General features: G+C 33.6%; 1 protein-coding gene across 20 annotated transcripts in view; it reads left to right on the top strand.

Annotated features, from left to right (window-relative positions):
- LOC145268276 (eukaryotic translation initiation factor 4 gamma 3-like) overlaps positions 1 to 12,321 on the top strand; it is a 222,638-nt gene that overhangs the window by 163,367 nt on the left and 46,950 nt on the right. For all 20 annotated transcript variants that reach the window (XM_080123658.1, XM_080123651.1, XM_080123653.1 and 17 more), the window contains one exon: positions 4,479 to 4,612. In XM_080123658.1, the coding sequence (XP_079979784.1) occupies positions 4,479 to 4,612 (134 nt within the window). The remainder of the gene's footprint in view (positions 1 to 4,478; positions 4,613 to 12,321) is intronic.

Below are 12,321 nucleotides of genomic sequence, written 5' to 3' on the forward strand. Positions count from 1 at the left end.
AGAAAATCATTTGTAATGAGGACGATCACGACAGTAACCATCTTGAAAATTTCAGCTACAAAGCCGGTGGAGAACTCTACCGAATTCACAAGGTGTCATCAAATTTTGGCAATTTAAATAATTTTAGATTTTTTTTTTTTTTTTTTTTTTTTTTTTTAACAGTTGTTCCAAAATGAATAAAATTAGAACTTTCTGTGCATTTAGACAAACTTCAAGAATTAGATGTTATCTCCCTTGTCCCCTACCCTCTTTGTAGCTGAAATTTTCAAGATGGCTGTTGCTGCGATTGTCCCTACTAAAATTTAAGTTTTCTCTGTAAAAAAAATTAAAAAATACTTGATCATTAAGCTTCTTTTTTTATGATCCTCTGATTTATCAGAGAGGGACTTATGTTTTCAGGGGTGTTCGTCCGTGCGTCTATTATTCCAGATGATTGCCAGATAACCGTCCTTTATTTTTTTTTCTGAAATTTTGCCACAAATTGTATTTCATTAAATAGATGTACACAGTAAAAAAAATCTTGTGAAAATTTGCGCTGCATCCCCAGGGCCTCAAGAGTTTTTTTTTTTGTTTTTTTTTTAAGGAAAACAAAAGACATAACTTTTGATCCAGTGACATTTTAATGTTAAACATTACATATTTTTAAATCGATTTATAACTGCCCAAAAAAATACGGCTGCCAACTCTTCTACATAAAGTATACACGCTGCCGTTTATTTTGGGTCAACTTGTATTTAAAACCCGCTGAGTCATGTCACGTGATCTTGGCATCAGCAACCTCTAATGGCGGTCTGAATTTACAATTTAAAAATGTTTTTATCGGTAAAAAAAAAAAAAAAAAAAAAATTAATTAAAGCTAAACTATGAACTTCTACGCTATGGCAACGTTACCAAAGTTATTACCACATTCAAAATAGGTAAATACGATAGTTAAACAAAAAATAAAGCCAAGCCAAGCCTGTGAAGTAAAAAAAAAAAAATAAAAATACGCTTACAAAAAATATTAACAATCGAAGTTTTTTTTTTTTTTTTTTTTTTAATAAAAACAGCCAGATGCCATTTTCCAGTCTTTAGAGTAAGGAAGACGAAGTGAGAGAGAGAGAGAGATGTCTAGACAGATTCGAAAGAGGGGAGGGTCAACAACGCATGCGTCAGATGACGTCGTGACCTGATTTACTTTAAATAGTTGATAAACCGAACAAACTTTATATATGCCGCTTTACTGCAGGTAGTTAAGGCCTTGGTTCATTATCTAAACGGGGCTCGGAACGGTTACTGTTTTTTAGAACCTTTTATATGGTACCTAGATTATAATATCTAAGATTTATGAAACGAGCTCGAGTGTATCTTTAATATGGACGACTTTTACATGCTATTTTCGCGATATTTCTTGTTCTATGCGTGTTCGCTTGGCTTATCAGTATAAAAACGAAACTGAATCGGTAGCGAAACACGCCCCCTAGCACTCGGCAAGTGACATCCAGAAAAGCAATAAGGTTTGATCAAATGCTGGGGAAACCTCCTCATATCAGACAATTGCTATTCATTTTGACACTCCCCTATTTATGGGGAGGTTTTCCTCAACGTCTTGGGGGAAGCACAGACACTGGTTTGCAGTCAAAGTTAAGTTTCCCCGTATGGCGTGATGATTGACCGCATTAAATTCACCCATCTGTCATTTAACTTTTTAATCGTTAAATTAAAACGCTTTTCATTCCTCTCCCTCCGTGGCCGAGCAGATAAGATATCAGTCTTTTTTTCCCTTTCTTTTCCACCTTCGCGTCAAGGCTTCGGGTTCGAGTCTACCTTCCAACCAAAACTTTTTTCTTTTACACTGCCAAAACACCCGGGCAATGCCGGGCACTCCCGCTAGTATCAATAATATAAAAGCGAAAATATGTGCACATTTTTTGTATGTCTGGCAAAAGCTTTTGGAGAGAGAGGGGGGTCACTAATTCTTAAAACTTTTATATGCTCCTCAGATTATAATATCTACGATTTATCAAAGAGGGTCGCATCTATCTATCTTTTATTTGAGCAACCTTTACATACTATTTTCGCAATATTTTTTACTTTTCGCATGTTTGTTTGGCTTTTATATGAGTGAAACTGAATCCATAGAAAACAACTCTCCCTGGCACCTGTGCCAAGGATATCCAGAAAGCAACAAGCTTTGATTAATGCAGCCAAAATCTGTCATATCAGACAATTGCTATTCATTTGGACACTCCCCTTTTTATGGGGAGCTGGTTTTCCCAAACATCTTGGGGAAACAAACAAATACGCAGAAACTGGCTTATTTCATTCTCCTATGGCGTGATGTTTGACCTCATTAAATTTACGCACCTGTCACTTAACTTTTTAATTGTTTAATTTCAAATATTCTCATTTCTCTGCCTTCGTAGCGTCGTGGTAAGTTATCAGGCTATTCAACTCAAGGCTTTGGGTTCGAGCCTGCCTACCTACCTACCTACCAAAACTTTTTCTTTTGCACATCCAAACACTTCATAAGCACCCAAAAAATCCTCAGGTCAAACCTTGGTATTTCTTTGGAATAAGAACAAAAATTTAAACACTAAATTTCAATTAAAACCAATACCTTTCTACTTAATTGCATGTCAAAATTATTTTGAAAATAGCAAAAAAATTACAAAAAATAATATATAAAATATTAACAAAAATAGTTATTAAAAAAAAAAAAATGCCAGTTATCTAATATATATATATATATATATATATATATATATATATATATATATAAAGCAAAAATGTGTATGTATGTGTGTGCACCTTTTCTGTATGTCCGCAAAATGCTTTTGGGGGGTGGGGTATGCTGTCTGAATGATAATATGTACGAGTTACGAACAGGGGTTCGCGTGTATATTTAATTTGCCCGACTTTCATGCACTATTTTTTCCAGATTTTTCCATCGCCGTGTTCTTCTTTTGCTTTTTCAGTCTAAAAAAAGCGAAACTGGATTCGAATCTGCAATTACCTGGTCTCTGGAAAGTGATGTAAATGCTTGATCAATGTCAGCTTTTCACCGTCATATCAGGCAATTGCTTTTGTCTGGACACTCCCCTAATAAACAGGGAAGCTAGTTTTCCCCGAAGTTGGGTACAAGCAAACAAACAAACCGGATTTTAGCCTCATTAAAAACTGTCCCGCAGAAAATGTTAACTGCTGAATAGCAATTGCTTATGTCGTCATAACGCTCACAGAAAATGTTAACTCTGCGACTTTTATTTGACCTCATTAAGTCATTAAGTGTGGGCACTTGTCAATTCTCTTTCTACTTAAATTCGAACGTCTTTTAGTTATTCTTTCTTGCTGGCCAAGCAGTTAACGTGTTACATTTTTTCACACTTTATTATCCAACTTCGCCTCAGGGCTTCGGGTTCGATCCTACCTATCTACCCCCCCCCTTTTATTATTATTATTATTATTATTATTATTTAAGAGCACGCACACACCTGGCAACTCCAGGTACAGCCCCCCCCCAGTCTATTGTATAAAAGGCAAAATGGGTGTGTGCGTTTGTGTATGTCTGCTAAAGGCTATTTTCGTCAGCCTTCTTGCATCAGTTACGTTTATGGAGAACTTTCCTTATACTTCCTAGATCGTAATATCTCCGATTTGTGAACAGACATCATCTCTTTATTATCTCTATCTTTATTTTCATTGAGTTTTAAAAAATTCCCTCGTCTCGAGTGTTTGTTTATCTTTCTCGTATGAATAAAGCAAAATTGATCGAAAACAAAGTCATCCACCTGTCCTTCCTGGCCGGGACATTTTGAAGGCAATTAGGTTTGATCAATGTGGGGGAAACCCTTCATATCAGATAATTGCTATTCATTTGGACACTGCTAGAGCCCCCCCCCCCTTCCCCAAATAGAAAACCACCTTCGTGGTAGGTTTAAAAGCAACGCCATTTCTGCAAATCATTTTTTGATTGATATCACTAAATTTGAACTCGTTACGTTTCCGGCCGCATCATGGCATAGCCGTAAGATGTTGGGTTTTCTTTCACTTTCTTTTCTGCGTTCTAGCCTGCCTGCTTACTACCACTTTTTTTTTTTTTTTTTTTCAACACACACCTACAAACACCCAGACAACGCCGGGCACTCCTACTAGTACTTAAATGATATACAGCCAAGATGGTATCCTAGCAGGGGAGGTAACTGCAATCTGTTATATTTCCATGGCGGATGAATGAATCATGAAATCACATGTTTTATTTAATAATGCTGCAATTGCAGCATGATAAGTTGTTTTTTTAAGGGAAATTAATTTTTGCATTTTCCAATTTCTCTTATTCTAAAAAGAGCTTCCAAACTGTTGTGATGACTTTATTTTAAACATTCTTTCAAGAAACTGTTAAAGCAAGTATTATGGTTGTGAATTTCTTATAAAATCTGTTGCTCATACTCGTTTCAATATCTTGCTTTATTTTTTAATACACTTTATTTTTTTTTAAGATCAATGGAGTCCTCACAATCCTGATGGCAAGAAGCAGTATGATAGAGACTTCTTACTTGACTTGCAGTTTTCTAATGAATCTCTCTCTAAACCATGTGGGTTGCCAGATTTACCAGATGTGATTTTAATGAAGGTAAAATTTTTACTTTTCTCTCTTTTCTCTTTCTCTCTGTAGATATATTGCACTGAAATACAGTACAGTATATAATATACATATATAATCAAATAACATTATAAATAACACCGTAAGGCAGAGCAAATACCGTAACCAGGGGCTTGAAAGAACATTCCACATCATAACTTGAAAAAACAGTGTCCTGGGGCCACCGTGTCCCGGGGTTCTACTGTGTGTGTGTGTGTGTGTGTGTGTGTGTAATATATATATATATATATATATATATATATATATATATACACACACAACATGCTAGGCTTCACCCTAAATGAATCCAGAACAGACGTCATCAATCAGCACACATAACTGATGCAGATTACGCAGACGATAGTGCTTTGTTCGCGAACAACACTGCTGATGCGAAACACTGTTACGTAAGCTAGAAAAGTTTGCAAATGACATTGGTCTCCACATAAATGACAAGTTTCTGACTTTCAATGTGAAAAGAGAGATCAGGGCTTTGGTTGGATCAACACTGAAAGAAGTCGCTGAGTTTATGTATCTGGGCAGCAACATAGTTTCCACAGAGAGAGATATCGGAATTCGCATCTCAAAAGCATGGACCGCCTTGGATGGGCTACATTCAATATGGACTTCGGGACTGACTGACAAACTGAAAAGGCACCACTTCAGGGCAGTAGTAGAGTCTGTCCTTGTTTACAGTGCTACAACCTGGACACTCACCAAAAGATTGGAAAGAAGACTAGATGGCACAAAAATTTTCCCCACTTTGTATCTGTGCCTAAACCAAAATGTAGATTCCATGAACAAAGCTTCTTTCTTAGAACTGCACGCCTGTGGAACTCTGTTCCGTCAGCGTGCTTCCCACCTGACTACAAACTGGATGTCTTCAAGTCCAACGTAAACAAATTCCTGATGATCCGCCTCCTTAAGTAGACATTTTTATTAAACCCCCACACTAACGTACTGTACATACAATAACCCTTATCCCTGAGTGGCTTCTGGGCCTTGATAAGAGGTGATCACCTTGTAAAAAAAAAAAAAAAAAAAACACCTGTATGCTAAGAACAATATTAAATATATCTTGGCAAACTCATCCCATGAAGCAGCAACTCTATGGCAACCTACCTCCCATATCTAATACCATCAGAGAAAGACACCTACGATTTGCTGGTCATTGTCTGAGGAGCAAGCATGAATTGGTGAGTGATGTATTTATTGCTATGGACTCCACGACACGGACACGCAAGCAGAGGATGACCTAGATCCATGTACATCCAACAAATAACACACGATGCCAACTGTGAACCTGAGGATCTGAGGCAACTGATGGAAGACAGGAAACTCTGGAGAGGAAGAGACACATTGGTCCAGGCAAGGAGCCCGTCATGATCTCAAGAAATGTACCGAAATCAAATTGGTTGATTAATAAGTTTTCAAATGCCAATTTGTCAGCAGATTGTGTTGTCAAAAATGATACTAATATTAACTTTGGATAGGAAGACAGTTTAACATACTGTTTTGCTTGCTAGGGAAAATTTGAGAAGACATGCATCGTCTACATCGTATTACTAAATAACAGGCATGACACGCTGTTAACATGTAGATTTTTACAACTGTACTGAATTTGAAGCAAATAGATGTAAACATGGAAAATTTCCCTTTCTTTTCCTGTCGAATTAACATTTTTTACTTTAAATCATTTGTCAAAGAAAATTATTTCATCTTTCAGTTTTTATGTTAAGGAATTGTACAGTAATATTGCAACAATGTGCGAACCGAAAATAAAGTATTCTTCATCAGTCCTACTCTTGTTCCTCATTTTTAGACTCTTACTTATCATTATATATATATATATATATATATATATATATATATATATATATTTTTTTTTTTTTTTTCTGGTTTAGATAATGTATATTTTAAATTGAGATAAATTACTAATTAGATATCTGACTTAATTTAATTTACGTGAAAAGTCAACCAAATATTGACAACATTAAACCATTATGGTAACCAGTTTCTGCTGAGTTCTTTGGTATCAATTCCAAGACGAAGAATACAGATGCCTGCAAATTATGTCAAACTATCACATCAAAGGGTGGAAAATCACCAAAAACTTTTACAACTAAAAATGTTAAACCATTAAAGAAATATTCAGGGACAGACATTCCAGAAACAAGTAGCAACAACTTCAAGACTCAAAAAAAACAAAAAAACTTTTACAATGATTAAAAGAAGCAAAAATTGCAGATAAGAAAAAGAAGCACAATAAATATTCAGGGATAGACATTCCAGGAAAAGTGCTAGCAACTATGAGCCTCCAATGAAACACCAAACTACTATAGAATCAATATTGGCTAAAAAGAAAGTTTGGAATACTAATGATCACAGATCACGAGAGATCCATTATCTGATAGGAGAAATGATTGCTGTTGATATTCAACCATATTCTGTAACCATTGGATTTGACATTTGATTTAATAGACTTGTTATAAGACTTTGTTCAAATTACATTTCATCAAAAACTTCACTGCAAAATAATTTTCGATATATTTACAAAAGTAAAACAAAAATTTAATTGTTCCTTGCTGAAATTAGCAGGGTTTCTTTGACTACAGACATTTGGACTGCTACAACAGATAATGCTCCCTTTCTGAGTTTGATAGGTCATTGGTTTTCAAATGATTTTGAACAGTGTAGAGCTGTGCTTAGAATGGTTCCATTCCCGGGTGCAATACTCAGTGAAGAATTGCATAATGTTCTGGATTATCTTCAATAAATGGCTGTTTTTCAGAATAACAGAATATTTTTTATATGGTAAACATTAATCAGAACGGACTTTTTCGTGGCACATATATGAAACAGAATGATTTGCACAAACTGGAATTTTTTAACAAGAGTTTTTTTTTTTTTTTTTTTTTTTTTTCAATCAAGATTTTGCGGCGCTATAAAATTCCTACCTTAACAACTTACTATTGGGTACTTCTTCAAAAAATTGTCCAGTTACTGAATCCATTTGGAAAAAATCATCAAAGAAGCAAGTCACAGAACTTCAACCATATCGATGATAATACCTACAATTTTAGCCTTGAGATTATTTCTTTCAAAAGCTGTACAATCTAATTCTGATATTTCTGACTTCACTTTTCAGTTTTTATGTTAAGGAATTATACAGTAAATTGCAACGATGTGCAAACTGAAAATAAAGTATTCTTCATCAGTTATACTCTTGTTCCTCATTTTCGAACTCCTGCTACCATTATATATATACATATATATATATGTTAATCCTTACCACTATTGAACAATTCAAAAAATCAATGGAAGCAAGATTTTCATCCTATCTAAATGATAAAAATTTTTGTCTACTTTCCTAGATCCAAATTTAAATTTAAAAAAAAATGACGTGGAAAACACTAAGAATTGGATTCTACATCTACTTTCTACTGATGATAATGAAACAGAATCAACAGGATACACTTCCCGCTTTGTTGAGGGTCAAGAAGATCAAAGTGAAAGTAAAACTCTTTCAAGCCTGTTTGAATTGGCTTCAAATAAGCCTACAGTAACAAATCAAAACAGAGCAGGTGGAAGCTGAGTTCAACCTGGAAACTGCAACAGAAATACAAGAATCCCAATCTAAACTCAAAAGGAGTAAATCCCTTAACTTGACCATTATGTAGCTTTACTACTCGTTTGAGGTGATGATCCGTTTCAGTGGTGAAAGTATACACAGGAGATCTTACCACTGCTGAGTAAACTGGCTTCAAAATATTTAAGCGCACCACCTTCATCATGGAGGGTGAGAGGCTCTTTAGTACAGGTGGTGATGTGTATGAACCTATGACGAACAGGCTGCGGCATAAGAATAGAGAAAGTCTAATGTTTCTACATTACAACTTAAAAGTATTCAACTTTAAATACTGAGGAGACTATGAGAGCAGAGGAGGCAGGCAGCTAGAATAGAAGAGGAAGTAGAGCAGCAGCAGGTGCAGAACTTCAGTTTATAGTTGTTCACTTAAAGAATTACAATTTGTACTTTGTAGTTGGTGTTTGTTTTTCTTATCTAATTGTTTAATTGTATTCAGTTAAGAATTGGAAATTCTATTTTGTAGTTTAAAAGCCAAAAACCATAACAGTAGCCAGACACTTAACAAATGTTAGCAGTTATTTTTTAGTGTGTTAAAGCTATCTAATGAGAAATTTGGCATTAATCAATTGGTTTAAATTTAATAGGAAAGAGAAATGTAATTAATCGACAAATTGGCCGATTACCTAATATCTACCGATTAATCGGTATACCCCTAGTGTCAAAGCTATCTGATGAGTCACTTGGCAGTCATGAAATGATTTAAATTTGATAGGAAATAGAAAACTAATTAATCGGCTGATTAATCGGCAAAGTGGTTGATTAGGCCGATTGCCAATTACCTGCCAATTAATTGGTACACACTTAACAAATATATATACATATATTATATATATACATATTATATATATATATATAATCAGGCTGCTCAGCATTTCCCAGTCATAAAATATGCATAAATATTATATTTTAATTGATGCAGATTTCTTAAAGAGCCAATTCTCTATTGATTATTAGCCAATATATATAGTAATAATTTCCAAAGTTATTAAAAAAAAAAAGAATGATTTGTGTACCATCTATTAGAATCAAAACCAGAATGTTTAGTGCTCCAGCCTTAGTCGCTATTTGTCCTTCCAGCACCATTACTGCTACAGACAAATGGATATGAAAGGTTAGTTTAAGCGACTTTGAACTGTGAATGTTTGATTTTAAGTATGCACAAAAAAAAAAAAAAAAAAAAAAAATCAGCAGGAGTAATATTTTATTCTACTTACTCTGCCATGGTCAACTTTTTTGTCTTCAGTTTTGACCCATTAACAACAATTATTGCTGGCTAAAAAAACAAATTGAAAGTGTACTGCAGGTCTAGATATTCAATTTAAAGTTTCAAGTCTGGTAAAGACTTTTTGCACACCCACACCCAGTCTATATATATTTCCCCAAAACCTCTGGCCTTAATGAAGACTAAAATTAGCTGCTATTGTTTCAAAAGATCTGAAATACAGTAAGGGGGACTTGATTCTAAATATTTCTCATATGTTATATCTTCCTTCTTTGGGAAATAGGGTACAATTATGTGATTTCCAGTATCAAATAATCCTTATACATTGTGAAATTTACTTTATGTATGAAAACCAAAGAGGGGAGATATAACATATGAGAAATAGTTGGAATCAAGTCTCTCTTTATTGTTATTACAAATCATTTCAAACTACAGCAGTAAGTTTTAGTGTCCCCTTTCATCAAGGCCAGAGGTTTTGGGGAAATATCAAATATTTTAATTCATACGCAAAACTAGGAGAACAAATGTCTGTAATTGAAATATTGACAAAGGTGCTGTATCTTTCTATCCTTTTAAATTACCACTATTATAGGTTTTCGCTGAAAACAAAAACAAGTTAAAATCTCAGGAAATGAGTAATTTCAATGATATGAGTAAATTATAGTTTTAAATAATTAGGGATCACTTTTGTATATTAATTTAACATAGAAAAACACCCACTTTATAGCCAATGTGGGTATAAAGTGGGTGCTCATTTTACATTAAATTAATATAGAAAAGTGATTACCCACTTGTTTAAACAATAATGTGCGACCTTAAGGGCAAATGTCACATAGCCCACTACAGAATTCAGGTCATTAGCTTTCCAACGAACCTCTCATCAATTCTCATCAAGATTTTGAACTTATAAAACTTGGCGAAAAAGTAGTGTATGTGTATGTATATATATATATATATATATATATATATATATATATATATGTGTGTGTGTGTGATTATTAAAATGGATAAAATCCGACGATATGAAATTTAAAATGGGGCAGAGAGACCTAGAGACTCGACGTTTCGCCATCTGATGACCATCCCTCTTGAGAAAGGTTGCATAAGACGGATGAAACATCAAGCCTCTAGGTATCTCTGCCTATATTTTTAATTTTATATATATGTGGATATATCTATATTCTTAGCTAAATAGAATATTGAAATGCTCATACGTTTGAGTCTATGAGACAAAACTACATAAAAATTTGCAGGCTTTTGGATTATTCTATTGTTATAGATATTCTATGGTTAAAACTTTATTGGTAAAAAAGCACCTATATTTCCAAACCTATAAAATTTGCCTACATTTGTATATATAGTGTCCTGGCAGGCTAGCTTTAGTTTTGCTGATTCCGTTGTCTCCCCTCTGGCCTTGCCAGACCATTAATATATATATATATATATATATATATATATATATATATATATATATTGTGTATTAATGCAACATGTTTTTCTGTAGACAGATATCGTTAAATAGCACATAGTGATTTTTTTTTTTTTTTTTTTTTTTTTTGTCTTTCTTATATCTCTGTTGAATTTGTGTAAGAAAGTTCCATAGTTGTTTTCATGTTTTTTTTTGTTTTTGTTTTTCATATACTTCAGTTCAAATTATATTTTAATTACTTTAGAGTGAAATGTCTTGTGTGTTAAAAAATAAATAAAATGTTAAGGATATGGCTAAAATAATGGTTTAAAAATTAGTTATTTTGTTTGTTTTTTATTATTAATTTATAAATTTACATTATAACATGTGTAGATATACTTACACGCACATATATATATATATGTATATATATATATATATTTAATGGTTACGTACCCAGGTACTTTAAAATGTTATTACTGTTTTTAAAATTTACATTGTTCATTTTCAGTTGTTTAGCTCTTATATATAGTGCTTCCAGTATTTTTCGTCTTTGTACGTTTGGATCCGTATAAATCATTTTCATGTTTTCAACTAGGATTTTTCTAAATTGGGAATGTGAGCAGCCATGTTGTTTTAGCTGTTGGAAAATTGAGCTTGTATCTGAAAGGTGTCAGGCTAATCGTCTGGACAATGTGTTGGTCATGCATCAGTTGAAAGTACTCGCAAAAACAAAAAAAAAAAGTATGGCTAAAAACGACTAGGGAACATTCTACACAGATTCGACAGAGATATAAGAACGACCATACGAAAAATGGAAAAATTACAAAAATGAAGCAAAAACACTGTGCTATTTAACAATATTTGTCTATATAACTAGCAGTTCAGCCCAGGCTTTGCTCGAGCCCTACGTACTATTCATAACTTTATGTGCATATGTGTGTGTATATATATATATATATATATATATATATAGCCAGTAGAGTTTAGTTTCCTAGAAGTACATCCAATGAAACATGTGTCTACCAAAATAGTGCTCAATGAGTGAACAGAGCAGGTATATTAATTTTATTTATACAAACATTAATGGCTACATATGTACATACATATTTCTGTAATCACCCACGTTGGGGGATTACGTCTTCAGGCCAAGAATTACCGTCGAAATTATATATATATATATATATATTAAAAATTTTGACTCCTGTCCAAGTAACTTACATCTTAAATTTCGAATGTTAAACCCAAAATAGGCGGAGGAGTTTGTTAGTCTGTAATGGTAAAATCTTTCAATTTTGACCTCTTGCCAGTAAAATTTTCGCACAAAAACTGATTAAAAAGTTTGCTACATGTCTGAATACCCTTTATGTAAAATTTCAAAGGGTTAGACCCAAAATTGGCTGAATAGTTTGCTAGAAACC

The sequence above is a fragment of the Euprymna scolopes genome, chromosome 43, assembly GCF_053919585.1.
Source record: "Euprymna scolopes isolate OS-2025 chromosome 43, ASM5391958v1, whole genome shotgun sequence".
NCBI classification, from domain to species: Eukaryota; Metazoa; Mollusca; class Cephalopoda; order Sepiida; family Sepiolidae; genus Euprymna; species Euprymna scolopes.